The 15,066-nt window shown below is 44.6% G+C and overlaps 6 protein-coding genes across 6 annotated transcripts; 4 read left to right on the top strand and 2 right to left on the bottom strand.

Moving 5' to 3' along the window:
- The first annotated feature begins 185 nt into the window (after positions 1-185).
- Positions 186-3,219, top strand: LOC1276089 (retinaldehyde-binding protein 1). Its single transcript, XM_315397.5, has 2 exons — positions 186-967; positions 1,026-3,219. Exons 1-2 carry the CDS (start codon positions 188-190, stop codon positions 1,284-1,286), a joined length of 1,041 nt encoding a protein of 346 aa, XP_315397.5. The 5' UTR covers positions 186-187; the 3' UTR covers positions 1,287-3,219.
- Positions 3,220-3,309: 90 nt separating this feature from the next.
- On the bottom strand, positions 3,310-4,478 carry LOC1276088 (retinaldehyde-binding protein 1). Its single transcript, XM_315396.5, has 2 exons — positions 3,665-4,478; positions 3,310-3,586 (listed from the first exon to the last, which is right to left on the bottom strand). The coding sequence occupies exons 1-2, from the start codon at positions 4,385-4,387 to the stop codon at positions 3,353-3,355; spliced, it is 957 nt and encodes a 318-aa protein (XP_315396.5). The 5' UTR covers positions 4,388-4,478; the 3' UTR covers positions 3,310-3,352.
- A 532-nt stretch (positions 4,479-5,010) lies between these two features.
- Positions 5,011-6,306, top strand: LOC5667138 (clavesin-1). The gene is made up of 2 exons (XM_001688602.2): positions 5,011-5,789; positions 5,869-6,306. The coding sequence occupies exons 1-2, from the start codon at positions 5,064-5,066 to the stop codon at positions 6,121-6,123; spliced, it is 981 nt and encodes a 326-aa protein (XP_001688654.2). The 5' UTR covers positions 5,011-5,063; the 3' UTR covers positions 6,124-6,306.
- A 748-nt stretch (positions 6,307-7,054) lies between these two features.
- Positions 7,055-8,250, top strand: LOC1276086 (retinaldehyde-binding protein 1). The gene is made up of 2 exons (XM_315394.2): positions 7,055-7,845; positions 7,930-8,250. The coding sequence occupies exons 1-2, from the start codon at positions 7,120-7,122 to the stop codon at positions 8,182-8,184; spliced, it is 981 nt and encodes a 326-aa protein (XP_315394.2). The 5' UTR covers positions 7,055-7,119; the 3' UTR covers positions 8,185-8,250.
- A 1,280-nt stretch (positions 8,251-9,530) lies between these two features.
- On the top strand, positions 9,531-10,790 carry LOC1276085 (clavesin-2). Its single transcript, XM_315393.5, has 2 exons — positions 9,531-10,351; positions 10,425-10,790. The coding sequence occupies exons 1-2, from the start codon at positions 9,623-9,625 to the stop codon at positions 10,680-10,682; spliced, it is 987 nt and encodes a 328-aa protein (XP_315393.5). The 5' UTR covers positions 9,531-9,622; the 3' UTR covers positions 10,683-10,790.
- A 2,882-nt stretch (positions 10,791-13,672) lies between these two features.
- Positions 13,673-15,013, bottom strand: LOC1276084 (general transcription factor IIE subunit 2). The gene is made up of 4 exons (XM_315392.5): positions 14,795-15,013; positions 14,599-14,697; positions 14,353-14,515; positions 13,673-14,262 (listed from the first exon to the last, which is right to left on the bottom strand). The coding sequence occupies exons 1-4, from the start codon at positions 14,854-14,856 to the stop codon at positions 13,699-13,701; spliced, it is 888 nt and encodes a 295-aa protein (XP_315392.3). The 5' UTR covers positions 14,857-15,013; the 3' UTR covers positions 13,673-13,698.
- Positions 15,014-15,066: the final 53 nt, after the last annotated feature.

The raw sequence follows: 15,066 nt of genomic DNA, 5'->3' as shown, positions 1-15,066 counted from the left end.
TGATCTGTCACTATTGATACACTCACTACTACATGCACTCATTTGCATGAAGCGAATACAGTACAGCGCACTAGCTACTGCTCGCTTACGTGCGTTACTAACACGTGCGTTGGTCGGTAGTAAGCATTGAGTGTAATTATCGCGTGAACAACTGGTTCCCAAGAGATCGCAATAATCACGGTAGATGATGCTGAGCTTCGTTTCAGTATCGATCGAGCTACGATATAGTAAAGCAGCCTGTTTTGTCACAATGGAAAAGCTCTACTCCGTTGAGAAGTGCCCGCAAAGTTACGATCAGTATGAGTTTACTCTGTCCGACCTGTACCGCAAACTAGCAAAGGATGAGCTCCGCGAGGACGACGAGATTCGGGAGCAATCGTTGACGCAGATGCGGGAGTGGATTGCCAAACATCCGTACATAAGCAAGTGCCGTACGGATGCGTCGTTTCTGTTGCGCTTTTTGCGCTTCCGAAAGTACTCCGTACCGATGGCGTGTGAGGCGCTGGAGCGATACCTTGCGATGCGTGAGACCTTTCCGCAGTGGTTTAAGAATCTTGATTGCAATGACCCCGCAATGCGAGAAATGCTTCAGGACGGTGTGTTTACGAAGCTCGGCCAAGATGCCGAGGGCAGGACGGTGATCCTCTTCCGGTTTGCCAGTTTCAATGTGGACAAGTTTACCTCACTGCAGGAAGGTCGCTTTACGGTGCTGCTCATCGAGACGCTGCTCGAGTGTGAAGAGCTGCAGATCGGTGGCTTTCGGGTGCTGATCGATTATACTGGCTCAGTGTTAAAGCACTACGGCATTTGGGGCGTTTCGGACATGAAGGTGTTTATGGATGCGATCAACCGCTCCTACCCGATACGGATCCGTGAGGTGCATGGTGCCAAGTTTCCTAAGTTTGCTGTTTCGTTACTAAACTTACTGCTGACGTTCGCTAGCCCAAAGTTGAAGGACCGCATCACAGTGAGTGTTATGAAACGTACAGTGAAGTGATTGAAAATAATCGTGAATTTTATTTCAGTGTCACAACAGCGTCGAGGAAATGGCAAAGCGATGCGAATCGACCCTGTTACCCAAGGAGTGGGGCGGTGTCTGTGATTTGCAGGAGTTCAATCAACGGTTCCAGGATCATTTAGAGGACAGGCGGCAGGTGCTGCTGGCGTTGGATGAAATGGATATTGATACGACGAATTATACTTCACTCTGGAAACACCACGAAGCACCCGAGAACGAAATAGATAGTGGAGCGATGGGAAGCTTTAGAAAGCTTGATGTGGATTAAATGTCTATCAAAAAGTGTACTTGGTGAACGATTATGATACTTGATCATTGGAGAATTAAGTGTTAACGTGATTTTTTATGATTTTTAGAGGCTAGTAACCTAACGAAAAATTGTAGAGTTAAAGAATACAGTATATTTTCTGATTCAATCAAAATACACAATGCTTGCTGGTACAAATGTCCCTACTAGTTGTTTTTGCTATTTTCAATAACTTCGCAAACCTAATAAATCATGGCATTTTGCAAATTTAAATTTATCTTTATATGGAAACAATTTTCACTATCTTTCACTAAGATCTAGGGAATTATTATGGTTTCAGTGTAAAACTAACATTATCTACTATTTGAACTGATTTATACATGTTTAGGAACAATTAATATGTTGTAGCTGTCGTACGGCAGAGTGTTGTTTAAATAATATTTGATCCTGCTTTCAATTATTATAACTTTCATGTACATTTTTGTAAACAGCTTTACGCATAACGAGATTTTCGTATGATTGTAGTACGATTGAGTAATTTACTTAATTTCTTACTAAATTATCTTGCTTAGCTTTGATGATGAACCTTATCAAATATTCTTAAAAAACAAAGGCATGACCAACGTCACTATAATGTTGTAATTGCTTTCTAAAATTGGTTATAAAAATCGAATATCTTCCTCCAACTCTAAGACGTCAGTAGTGTTATAAAAGATAACCTGATTCAGTATACTTTCTTTTTTTTATAGTTTTACGAGGCATCTAGGTAGCATTACATCAAACAAAATCTACGAGCATTTTAATAAATTTTCACATGGAAAACATAATATATACTTTCTTTGGGTTTACCCGTAAACTACATAATTTCAGCGGCGGACCTAACAGTAGGCGAACTAGGCGGTCGCCAGGGGCCTCGTCGATTTAGGGGCCCCGTAGATCAATAGTCTATAGCAGGGGTCTCAAAACTACGGCCCGCATGCGTCCCTTAATACCCTGTAATGCGGCCCGGGACGACTTGGTAGAGGTTATATACATAGTTAATTTTGTTTCCTAATTCATCAAAAAAAATGTTTGAAAGACGAAAATTAGGACTTGATAAAATAAAGCTGTTGACATTTGATATATTCAGTAAGTATTTTCTAATCAAATTAAGATTTGAACATTCACTCATTCTATAGCTAACTTCAAAATGGTCCTCAACAATGTTATTTGTGAAGCAATGCGGCAATCGGTTGACAAACATTGGTAGGGTCTGTGGCCGATGATCGTTGGGGCCTAATGGCCGTCACTCCATGAGCCCCCACCTCCCGGCAGCAATTGCAGTAGACTGTTGAATCTCCTAACCCTGCTCACCATCTATAGGGGGCCTCAAATCATCTTACAGCCTAAGGCCCCCTTTACCCTAAATCCGCCACTGCGTAATTTCAAAATTCAAAATTAACATCATGCCACAAAGAGCTCCAGAAGTGTTCCAGTACAGAGTCTTAACCATTGAAATATCATGAAAATAATAAAACAAATAGTCAAAACATAAAAAGACTTCCAATTGTTCAGTTTGTTCTTTAATTATAGGGTGAAACGTTTCGAAGAATTTAGATAAATATGATTTGATCTTTGATCCATTTTGATTTGATCCATGAGTGGTTTTGGACATTCCTGTGGCAGGCCAAGACCACAAAGCGCTTGTAGCGCCGGATAAGTAAGTAAGTAAAGTATGATTTGTCTTTTGTTCTGTGAATTAGTAAAATTTATCCATGTAAAAGCGAATTATTTCTCTGACAATTTCTTCCCCATTCATCACAAAACACACGTCACTGAAAGTGTAGTGACGTGATAAGAATTAGAATATAACGGAGGTACTGCGCACGTAAAGCAGCTCCCAATGCTATGGTGTTAGGGAATGAAGCAATTACAGCTTATCAAGATACAGACGATGTGCGTCTACTGACTGACTACCGATCGAATCCACACGTTACTAATAGTAACTCTCTGTAAAACTCTCTCAAAATGTTATCAAACAGCAACAAAAAAAAAATCGAAAAAATAACAGAATGTTAGCGTTTTATTCTTGCGCAAGCGATTCTCCCTCAAGCAGATGGGGTCTCACCGAGCAGGCCCGCGTTTTGCTGGTCCCAGATCGGTGCATAGTAATCGTAATCGATCTCCATGCGGTCCAGCCCCAGGATGACATCTCGTTGCTGCTCGATGCGTTTCCACATTGCCGGATTAAGCTCCCCGTCCAGATCTACGTTGCCACCGTAGCCCTTCGGTGCCATCGATGGTTCGAAGTGCTTCTCCATCTCGGAAACGTTAGCGTAGCACTGTTAAAAGAAAAATATGTTTTTTACAATCACTGAACGTATGCCTTTTATCGCCATTTTCCCTCAATGTTTTCTTACGTTAATACGCTCCCGAATCTTCGGATTGGTGAAGGACAGAATCTTCTCAATCACCGGTAGCGCCTTCTTGGGCAGCTTGGCCGCGTGCGTATCGTTGTAGCGCATCGGGTACCAGCGCGTATACGCTTCCATGATGAGCTTCAACTCCGACGAGCCCCACTTCTCGAACAGCTTCAGATCCATGTCGGTGTAGTCCACCATCACCTGCAAACCACCGATCTGCACCTCTTCCCACTCGAGCATCGCTTCGATCAGCAGTGCAATGAAAATGCCACCGACCGGCGGTTCGAACATCTCCGGCACAAAGCGAGCGATGCGGAAGAACACCACCGTACGGCCATTGCTGTCCTGGCCCATGATCGAGGTCGCGCCAGAGATGAACAGTTCCTTCATCTTGTCGTTGCTCGTGTCCAGGTTCTTGAACCAGCTTGGATACATCTCGCGCATCGTCAGGTACTGCTCCAGCGCCTCACACGCCATCGGTACGGAGAACTGGCGGAAGCGCAGGAAACGCAGCAAGAACTTCGAATCCATACGGCACTTGCGGATGTGTGGATTATTCACGATCCACTGGCGCATCTCCGCCAGCGCTTTGGTGCGCACCACATCATCCTCGCGGAGTTCGTCCTTCGCCAGCTCACGATACACCTCCGGCAGCGTAAACTTGTACTCGTCGTACGACTTCACGTTCTTGTCCACCGGATAGGCCGCAAACTTCGACATGTTGAAGTACCGCTACTGGTGTTTCTTGTGGGTGCGATGTAATCCCTCTGCTGTCCGAAACGAAACTGAACCAAGGCGCCTTCGTTACCTGGTATTACATTAGGTTTCAAATTAAACCAAAATCTCACACATTCGCGAAACAACTTGACCCAATGACCGGAAGCTGCGATTACAAACGCAGCGCGGCAGATTGGAGTTGCATTTGGCTAGGGTCAACAGTCTTGCTTATAAATGCGGGTGCATTTTTTGGTCCATATTTTGGCTGCTGCTTATCATGCACAAAAAGTTGTTGAAGGTGTTTATGACTTATCAATGTGCGGCGTTCTGTGATAAGAGCATAAATACACGCGCAGTAGAATTAACAAGAAACATATGATTTTGGTTAGTCCTGCATTGTTCCTGCAGTTTCTTTGCTTTTCGGTACTGATAATACTGTTTGATGCTCCCGGATTCCGTTACCCGTAATGAAACGACATTATCGCATAAACAAACAAACAAACATTTTGTTTGTTTACTTTATCTCCTTATGGATGATTTGACGCTTTCTCTTTCTTCCAATGTCCAATGCTTCAAAACCTGCAAAAGCTACCATAAACCACAACGATTTGTCTTTCGCTTGTTCGAATAATTCGACAGTTTCACTTCTACCGCCAACGTGTTCACTTGTCCCGAAACCATGGCAGCTAATCAACTTCCCTTTGCGGTGGACAAGTGTCCCAAGGAGTATGACGAGTACAAGTTCACTCTGCCAGCTCTTTACCGTGAAGTAGCCAAAGAGGAGCTCCGGGAAGATGATCTCGTGCGTGTAAAAGCCCTCACCGAGATGCGCCACTGGATAGCGGAAAACCCTTACATCTTCAAATGCCGCACGGATGCCAAGTTCTTACTCCGATTCCTACGCTTCCGTCAGTTCTCCGTACCGATGGCGTGTGAGGCGCTGGAGCGCTATCTAACCGTTCGCGAGCTGTACCCGGGCTGGTTCAAGAAGCTGGACTGTAACGATCCTATCATGCAGGAAATATTGGACTACGAACCGTTCACCTACATCGGCCAGGACAGTGCGGGCCGGGCGGCGTTCCTCATCCGATTCGGTCGGTTCAACATCGAAAAGCATAGCCCGTCGCAGGACGCTCGGTACATGGCACTGATACTGGAGACGGTGCTCGAGTGGGAAGAGTTCCAGATCGGTAGCTGTCAGGTGTTTGTCGACTACCGGGGCTGCACCGTCGGACACTTTGACAAGTGGAGCACGAGCGAGCTGAAGATCATGATGGACGTGTTCAGCCGCTCGTACCCTTTGCGGTATGGTGAAATTCACGGAGCAAAGCTACCGAAGCAGGCCGTGCCAATCATTGAGACGTGTCTTTCGTTCGCTAACCCAAAGCTGCGAGAAAAGATCAACGTAAGCGACGAAGAATGCAGGGTGGGTGGTTCTTTTAGTCGCAGTTTGTTAACACTTTGCTGGCATTATTATCTTTCAGTGCTATCCAACGATCGAGGAGCTTGAGAAGCGTTTAGAGCCTGCCTGCAAACCGACCACTTACGGCGGCACGGTAGACTTCGAGGAGCTTAACCGTTCGTTCCGCAAGCGCATCGAAGAGCAGCGAGAGATCGTGCTCGGGCTCGATGGCATGGCGATTGATGTGGACCATTATACGTCGGTTTGGGATGCGGAGGAAGTTTTGCCTGAGGCGGCAGCTGCAGGAGCTATGTTGGAACAATTGAACATCAAATGAGACAATTTCCAAAGCATTGCTTCAGAGGTTTATATTCGAAATTGAGAAATTAAACATGACAACACTTTCGATAGGAATTAATAAATAAAGATGTTCTGAATTATTTGGTGTCTCACTCTGAGGAATCTTTTTGGAGAAGCATTTTATTTAAAAAAAATAAATGTATTGTTTCGTTAATCTTCATGTATTGTATTAGTCAGAAAATTAACAATTCATGGTACATGTTATCCCTTCAGATGATTTATTCAGATCAGGCGTAGATCAATAGGAAGTAAGACCAAGCTAATAGGAAGTATAACCAAGATCTGGGTATTTTTTTAGATTTTTTTCTCACGTAACAGTTCAGGCTGTAATTGACGAACGGTGAATTGATTGTTAAATGCCTACAAGCACGGACAACTTGCGATTGCCAACTGGCAAAGATTTTGAATAAATATTTCTTCTTTCAGCTATGTATGGAGTGTTAAACTTTCTTTAGATCATTCAACCTTATTGTTCTCAGAAAGTCCTCAGATTTGTATCGATAACGTTGACCTCGTTGGTATTATTCGGTTGTCTTTTGATGTCGCTACGAGTGTGAGCTTGTCATTTCTGAGTGCTCAGTATAGAACTTAGAAACTGTTCAGATTCTTCGTTTGGACCAAATTTATGGTTTCAGGCCGGTGTTTTCATTATTTGTTTAACTTTTGTCAATTTATTTATTTTCACCATTGTACAACAATATTCGATCAAACATTCTACATATTACAGCCCTACTTGAATCTAGAAGAAAGCAGGTATTGATGAAAATTCGCAGTTGATAAGCTGTACACTGATTTCATTTGCAATTATCTCATTGTGAGGTCAAACGGCATCATACAACAAAAGTGATAATTATTTCCACCACAACTCCAAACCATTCGGGAGCTTACCTCCAAACGGTTGCATCCCATACACGACCAGTATCGTTCACACCTTGGCACCTTGGTGAAGTGTTTTCAAAATCGATCCTCAAAAATGGCCCCATCTCACGCGCCTTACTCGGTTAACAAAAGCCCCAAGGAGTATGACGAGTACAAGTTCACCCTACCAGCTCTGTACCGTGAGCTGGCCAAAGAGGAGCTCCGAGAAGATGATGTCGTGCGTGAGAAAGCCCTAACGGAGATGCGCCACTGGATCGCGGTAAACCCTTACATCTTCAAGTGCCGCACGGATGCCAAGTTCTTGCTCCGGTTCCTTCGCTTCCGTCAGTTCTCCGTACCGATGGCGTGTGAGGCGCTGGAGCGCTATCTAACCGTTCGCGAGCTGTATCCAAGTTGGTTCAAAAATCTCGACTGCAATGAATCGACCATGAAGGAAATTTTGCACAGCGGTACGTTCACGTTGCTCGGCTGGGACGCTGCCGGACGGATGGTGGGATTTTCGCGCTTCAGTCGCTTCGATGGTGAAAAGCACAGCCCCGCACAGGATGCACGTTTTATGGCGCTGGTCATGGAGACGATGCTCGAGTGCGAGGAGTTCCAGGTCGGCGGATGTCACGTGCTGATCGACTTTGAGGGCAGCACGGTGGCCAACTTTGAGAAGTGGAGTACGACCGATTTGAAGATCATGATGGATGCGTACAGCCACACGTACCCCCTCCGGTATGCGGACATTCATTCGGCGAGTCTGCCAAAGTATGGTAGCTCCGTTATCGAAACGTTTCTGTCGTTCGCGAACCCGAAGATGCGGGAAAAAATTAGTGTAAGTATTTCACGATTTCATTTATTGCATACTTAACGGGCTTTATTCAGCTCTCACTTCAAATGTCATGTGCTTTTCACACAGTGCTTTTCAACGGCTGCTGAGATGGAGAAGTATTTTGAAGCTCCTTTAAAGCCTGCATTGTACGGCGGGGCGGTCGATCTGGAGCTGGCAAATCGGGCTCTGTGGAAACGTATGGAGGATCAGCGTGAGGTGGTGCTCGGGCTGGATCAGATGGAGATTGATTTGGATTACTATTCGTCGCGGTGGAACTTTGAGGGCACTACGCCGGACGAGATTGCAGCCGGTGCCATGTTTAAACGTTTAACCATGAATTAGAGGTGTTTTAAGGAATGGTTGCAGGTTTTAAAACATATTTGGAAGATTAATAAAAAATGAATCCATCAACGTATAAAATGGGAATTTATGGGGATATCTCGCATTAGTCGTCCGATTAAAACTGCATTTCAGAATTAATTCTTTAGACACTTTTTGGAAAGCCGATTATGCAGTTTGATTGACGACCATATACTCAACATCAATTCAGGGATCAGGGACCGGCATGCCAACACGGATGAGTTTGTCCATTCCTAAATGCAAATGCATCCTTGTCAGTTTCGACGATGTGGACATTGAAGAGTCTTAAAATTGTCTTGGCATCATTTGCGTTGCTTAAGATGGCAGAGGACTTCTTCTGCTTCCTTTAGATAAGTTGAACTCTACCTCTTCTATATAAACCTCTAGTATATAAACGTGAATGGGAACAACGATTATACGATTGCATCCTATAACCCACTGTTCGTCACAGATGATGTCACTGTGCATGCGATGGTGGATGTTACATATTTTTACGGTAGGCTACGAGCAATCAGTTTAAAAATATGCAAAAAATGTGTTTATTTTGGCAATTTTCATCTACCAAAAAAAAAACTTGTATATTCATTTAAAGACATACAAAAATCGCATCATATTCCTATGGATCTTACTTGAACGAGGACTATTAAAAGCTCCGCTCCAAATGTAACGCTTCCACTACCCCCTACCGCTTGCCCCTTGTCTAAATTGAGGTTTGCAAAATGATTTCTGACCTGATTTCTGGTTGACAACGCTGTTCTACACGTAACCGGACATTCAGTTCTTTATACGATCCTCACAGAAACCTTTCAGATATAGACCCTTTTGGAATCAGACAAAATCCGTTCGGTTCTATTTTATGAACAAAACCAACGAAAAGGTGCTATAGATAACTAAGATGTTTCTAAACGAAGATAGTAATCTTTCGGTGGTTCTAGACAGCAGACCTAATTCTGACCATTTGGGACATTCGATGACGGCAGAGTTGTCTGTTCTGTTGTCTTTTGGCGATCGATTGGGTTGAATGATCAGTATTATTCCAAGATTTTAATAAGAACTAAATTCAAAAAAAATCTTAAGCTCCGGAAAATGTTTCTACATCACACATCTATCTATACAAGCAATGTAAATCAGATTGCCGTCTTCATTGTACACATAGATTGGTGTTAATTAAAACACCCTTCTCAGATTGCCTGCTTCGGTGCGTGCTTACCCGCCGCTGTCTACAGCCTCCAAACGGTATGTAATGAAGGCCAGCGTCTCCGTCTACAGCCGATGCGTACATAGTTTGTACGGCCATACGCGTGGCCGTACAAACTACTCAAACTCACTCACTCCCCAATGTACCCTGCTAAAGCTCGCTCGCATCAGTATCTCGTCGTCGTTCCCAGCGATTGGTCGCACTGTGTAAAACGGACGCAACATGACGACCGTACCGCTCGGTGCACCGTGTGTAGAAAAGTGTCCGGAAAAGTACGACCTATATCAACCGGCCGGTTCGGCACTGCATCGCCAAATTGCGGCCGATGAGCTGCGCGAAGAACCGGCCATCGTCGAACAGGCGCTGGAGCAGATGCGCGACTGGATTGCGAAGAATCCCGCCATCCACACGTGCCGCACCGATGCCAGCTTTCTGTTGCGCTTTCTGCGTGTGCGCAAGTTTTCCCACCTGGCGGCGTGCGAAACGCTCGAGCGGTATCTCGTGTCGCGCCAGCGGTTCCCAGCCTGGTACAGCAAGCTGGACACGGCCGAACCGTGGGTGCAGGTCATGATCGACAGCGAGTTTGTGGTGCCGCTCGGGCGCGATGAGCTGGGCCGTGTGGTGTATCTGGTGCGCTACGCAAACCTGGACATCGATCGGTTTGAAGTGACGGATCAGATCCGGTTCTTCACGATGGTGTTTGAGACCATTTGCCACGACGAGCTGAACCAAATTGCCGGCCTGGTGTGTGTGTTTGACGAAACCAACGTGCCGATGCGTGCATTCGCCCAGTGGTCACTGACGGACATTAAGAACTACATCGACTGCGTTACGAAGGCACTTCCGCTGCGCGTGAAGGAGGTGCACGTGGTGAATTTGCCACTGTTTGGCGCAGCCGTCGGCGAGTGGATCATGAGCTGCTGCAGTGAGAAGCTGCGCAGTCGGCTAAAGGTAAGATGTGTCGTAATTTTTCAAATTAAGTTATAATATTTCATTTCTTCACGCCTCGCTCTCCCCGGTGCAGTGTTACCGATCGATGGATGAATTTGCGGGCAAGTGCAACTTACTATCCCTGCTGCCAAAGGAGTACTACGGTGGCAAGCAGGAGGCGATGGACTTGAAGCGCCAGCTGAGAGAATCGCTCGACCGTTGCCGAAACATCATCCTGGCGCTGGACGACATGAAGGTGGACGAAAGGCGTTGTTTGCTGGTGAAAAGTCAAACCAAGCCGGGCGGCGATGAGGGAATGATCGGTAGCTTCCGAAAGTTGGACGTTGATTAACGGATTAAGTGGTTGATCTTCAAAGTGCATATGTGTTACTGATTTTTTGTTTGTATTAATGTGGTGAATCGGTGGACTAGAAATATATCAACCTTCCCTTGAAACTGCTATGCTTGATTTGTTGTTGACCTGCGACCGGCGGGCCCTATTTGCGGTACTGATGCACTCGTACATGCCGCCAAGGACAAACAGTAACGCGTAGTAGTGGGAACAGGTTTTAGCTAGTGGACGTAATGGGCGTGTGCTAAATAAGTGCATCCCATGTACGCATTGTACTTATAGTTTTTTTTTATGTAACGTTTTTTAGATGTATAATTATTGATTGAAGATTGAACAGCTTCAATTGCCTTGTGCTTGTGTAATACAACGCGTAAAGTATGGTGTTTGCAATTGTTTAGTTTATTACATTGCAATACAGATCAGAGACCGGTCTTGTGGTACAGTCGTCAACTCGTACGACTTAACAACATGGCTTCAAGACCCGAATGGACCGTGTCCCCGTGTATACGTAGCATAATGAGTCACTGATAGCAAAGCCCACTAGTGGTATAGCCCCAGCCCTTGACCGACAACCGTTGTTTTGCCAACGAAGAAGAAGAAGAAGAATACAGATCATGTAATTCATTGCGGCCTGTTAGACCCATTCTGACGAAACCAAGCTATTTTACATGTCTCGTCACGGTATCATAAAGACTATTTTGATTTCATATTTCATTATAATTGTTTGTATTTCATTCCTGTCCTTAAATTCACAATACATTTATCTCACTATATATAAAATCGAAAATCGCCACAATGACGTGAGAGTAAACATGCAGCGAGAGAGAGAAAGCGGTGAGAGCAGCTCTCTCTTAGCAACGCGCGTTGCTGCGAAAGGACTTGCTCCATGCCACACTGCCAGCCCGCGTATAATGAGGGCAATGGTTACTTGGATTTTTTGTTTACACAAACCGATTTGAAAACACATGGTATTGGATATGATGATTTTTTTTAATATTTAAAGTTGTAAATTAGTCATCTGATGATAAGGTGTCCCATCTCATACCCCTTCCCATTATAAATCAAGATATTCAAGGCAATATTAAAAAAAAACATGTTTGAAAACTATGCAAAATAGCTTAATTGTGAAATGGTTGATATTCCAATTCATTCAATCATTAATAAAGCCAACCATACTCATTATTGGTGCTTAAGCACCTCGAATACTACATACACCGTCTTCATCGGCAGATAAGTGTGGTACATAATATCCTGTAAAACGGGTTGCTATATCCAGGACGTCGAACATGTACACTCCCTCAAATCTTCTTCTATTTGGCGTAACGTTCTATGCGGACATGCCGGCCTGTATAGGCTTTCGAGACTTAATTCATTATCACGAAGCCGGATAGTCAATCCTTGCTACGGGGGGACGGTCCATGGCCTTGAACCCATGACGGGCATGTAATTGAGTCGTTCGAGTTGACGACCACGTACCACGGGACCGCTCCAAATCTACTACTCCCTCAAATCTCCGCAATCTACTACTCCGCAATATTGGCTGAGTCGGGACAAGGACAACGCATGACAATAAGAGGCAGATGTAGCCGAGAGACCCTAAGCGGCCATATGCTAAAAAGCCTTGCTGAAATTCCGAGCAAGAAAGCGGCGGATGTTGGTGGCTTGAAAGTTAAAATTGAATTTGTAACGATTTGCTCGCGGGCGGGAAGAACTACTTATTTCAGGATGTCCTTCCGGAACAAAGCACTAAAGGGAGAAATGGTTCATTGCGCAACATGACTGCAACATACTGCGCGTTAGGTGAGACAACCGTGCGCACTGCATTTAGCCGGATCAGCATCAACTGCCGAATGATTGACAATGAAATTATGCTCACTGTAACGTGGCCAAGAAGGCTGAAAAGATTCTGACTGTATCTATCAAGAGTGATGGCGATATCTACCATGTGATGCTATAACCGTACTATGGTGTTGATTAAGACCAACCACGTTATAATCAAGGACACGTCAAATTAGAAGCAAAATCTGACAAATGTGGGTTGTCAAGAGTAAATAAAGTAGTTTGCAAGTAAACGTGAATTTAGTTAATTGATCTGGAAAGGCTATAACAGTGTTGAACCATTCTTTTATATAACAGTATAGATTGGAATATTAGAACTACACATTTGGAATGGTTATTTGAGGGGATATGTTCACTGTTGAGATTTGATATTTGGCGCAACAATAACAATTGTCTCATATACAAATACCAATTCCATTCAATACTTCAAAACCAGTTTCAGGATAATAAAATAAAATTTTGACGGCGTTTTTGGAAATGACCTTTTTGAAATTTAAGACCGGGAAAATTTACATTGAAAATGTTCTAAGCATCGATTACTTATTACCTAACGTATGAAACATAAGTCGAAAAAAAGAGTAGAAATGGAATTCGAACCACGTGCAAAATCATATTTTTATAGTTCAATCTTACATTTATGGGCACAAAAAACATAAAATGGATTGAAGCAGAAGTTAGCATTTCAAAAATTGTATGTTTTTAAGTACGCAATTGGGATTGGATCTAAACATGTTGTATATGTATTAGCGGCACTCTAATTTTTTAATCCACTGCACATCAATACGTTATTCAATGATCGCGTTTTGTTGAGGTTACTACTTAGCTATGCTTTCCATAAAATCACGCCGATAACTAAAAAATAATAATCAAAAAATTATACATTTGTGTCAACAGAGGCATGGAACGTATCAGTTCGAAAATACAAAATTGCGTGACTTGGCTCAAAAGTAGCCTCATCGATATTTAACGTTCCTGCAAAGTACAGTAACTGTCCAAGAAGTTACAAGGTTAACACATTTGTGGTGTAACGCATAAGAACAAATAGGTCTTTGAGTTATGGTTGTTGCCACTGAACGTGTAGTGTTTGAAAATAATTCTTAATTTGAGGACATCCGGTAGATTTTACCGGGCCTTAACTAGTCTAGTTTATAAAAAAAGGTAACCCATCCCCTGCCCATCAATTGTTCTGCTTGATTTCCTGCACCGCGTTCGACTGCGTCAGCGTGTTGTCCTCGTACGTCTCCAGCACGTCGGCCAAATGTTCGTTGTCGCGCGGCTTCTTGAACTGGCGCTTCTTGTTGGCCAGCTTCTTCCGCTTCGGCAGCAGCGGCTTCTTCGGCCCATGGTCCTGCATCGACCGGATGCCCTGCTTCTCCAGGTACTCGTCGATCTTCGCATCGTCCATGGCGTCCACCGTTACCGCGCGCCACAGCTTCTGGAAATCCTCGTCCACCTGGAAGTTGGCCGTCCGGTCGTTGTAGAACAGGATCTTCTTCTTGTCGTTCGGGCGCGTAATGAAGATGATTTCCGATGCTCGATTTTTCAGCACCTTATCACAGTGCGGCAGCGATTCCTGCACATCGTCCAGCAGCACCCCGCCCAGCCCCTTGAGATCGTGCTGCTTCAGCAGCCGCATCAGGCTTTTGCCGTCTTTGATTTTAAACACCGACTTGAACAGAAACCGGCCATCGGGCGTCACTTCGATCTTTGGATTGTTTCGCAGCGCTTCCCCTTGGAGCCACTGTTTGAAAGTAATAGAGGTAGGTACAATAAATAAGGGAAATTGTGTGAATGTTTTTTTTTACGGGCAGAAACTCAACGCCTCACGTACCGTTTTCACGGACGATCCGATATCGAGCTGGTTGGTCTCGTCCAGGATTTCGTCCAGCGTTAGCGGATGATCATCGCCTTCCTGATGGCGGGTGCGCATGTGCTTCACGATCTTTGCCAGCACACCGAAGCGATACTGGGAGCTACCGGACATAGTTTTGTAACTTGAAGGAAGGAAAAATTGTGTGAATTAGGCAACAACGTATTCAACGGCTCTTCACACTTCCCTCCCATTGCCCTTGCATACTTGGAGGCATCGATCTTCGGTGCGGCACTCGCGGGCCTTGGCTTCTTGATGTCCTTCGGTGCGGCAAACGAGCTTTCCGTTTTTGCCTTCTTCTCAACGCTGAAAGCATGTTAGATAAGGATAAATGGATAAAAAACGAACCTTCGGGAAGAACCATTGCTTGCCACCGTAGCAGAAACAAAGCACCAATACTTACGTTGGCGTTGCCATCGCCCGCCGTTTGAAGGCCTCTCGTTCGCGCAACAGTGCGGGATCCATCGTGGGGCGGTGCGTATGTCTTTGGACTAGAGAATTACGGATGGTTCAGGAATGTATCACACTTTTAATTCGTTGATTATGATAAAATTTCTATCCGAACGCTGCAGCACCAATGGCAAATGCAGACGTAAACAAAGCACAATACTTTTGCTGTCAAAAAGTGACAGCTGGCGCGTGCTCTCTCTCTCTCTCTCTTTCTCTCTCTCTCTC

The sequence above is a fragment of the Anopheles gambiae genome, chromosome 2 (genome assembly GCF_943734735.2).
Source record: "Anopheles gambiae chromosome 2, idAnoGambNW_F1_1, whole genome shotgun sequence".
NCBI classification, from domain to species: domain Eukaryota; kingdom Metazoa; phylum Arthropoda; class Insecta; order Diptera; family Culicidae; genus Anopheles; species Anopheles gambiae.
Note: the sequence above shows the minus strand (reverse complement) of the source record. Positions and strands in the feature narration are given on the sequence as shown.

Excerpts from the sequence above, each read along its gene's own strand:
- LOC1276089 (XM_315397.5), top strand. The coding sequence starts at position 188 with ATGCTGAGCTTCGTTTCAGTATCGATCGAGCTACGATATAGTAAAGCA. Across the intron at positions 968-1,025 it reads AGTTGAAGGACCGCATCACA|TGTCACAACAGCGTCGAGGA; the intron begins GTGAGTGTTATG and ends ATTTTATTTCAG.
- LOC1276088 (XM_315396.5), bottom strand. The coding sequence starts at position 4,387 with ATGTCGAAGTTTGCGGCCTATCCGGTGGACAAGAACGTGAAGTCGTAC. Across the intron at positions 3,587-3,664 it reads AGATTCGGGAGCGTATTAAC|TGCTACGCTAACGTTTCCGA; the intron begins GTAAGAAAACAT and ends TTCTTTTAACAG.
- LOC5667138 (XM_001688602.2), top strand. The coding sequence starts at position 5,064 with ATGGCAGCTAATCAACTTCCCTTTGCGGTGGACAAGTGTCCCAAGGAG. Across the intron at positions 5,790-5,868 it reads AGCTGCGAGAAAAGATCAAC|TGCTATCCAACGATCGAGGA; the intron begins GTAAGCGACGAA and ends ATTATCTTTCAG.
- LOC1276086 (XM_315394.2), top strand. The coding sequence starts at position 7,120 with ATGGCCCCATCTCACGCGCCTTACTCGGTTAACAAAAGCCCCAAGGAG. Across the intron at positions 7,846-7,929 it reads AGATGCGGGAAAAAATTAGT|TGCTTTTCAACGGCTGCTGA; the intron begins GTAAGTATTTCA and ends CTTTTCACACAG.
- LOC1276085 (XM_315393.5), top strand. The coding sequence starts at position 9,623 with ATGACGACCGTACCGCTCGGTGCACCGTGTGTAGAAAAGTGTCCGGAA. Across the intron at positions 10,352-10,424 it reads AGCTGCGCAGTCGGCTAAAG|TGTTACCGATCGATGGATGA; the intron begins GTAAGATGTGTC and ends TCCCCGGTGCAG.
- LOC1276084 (XM_315392.5), bottom strand. The coding sequence starts at position 14,856 with ATGGATCCCGCACTGTTGCGCGAACGAGAGGCCTTCAAACGGCGGGCG. Across the intron at positions 14,698-14,794 it reads CGGGCGATGGCAACGCCAAC|CGTTGAGAAGAAGGCAAAAA; the intron begins GTAAGTATTGGT and ends ACATGCTTTCAG. Across the intron at positions 14,516-14,598 it reads CCGAAGATCGATGCCTCCAA|TTACAAAACTATGTCCGGTA; the intron begins GTATGCAAGGGC and ends CCTTCCTTCAAG.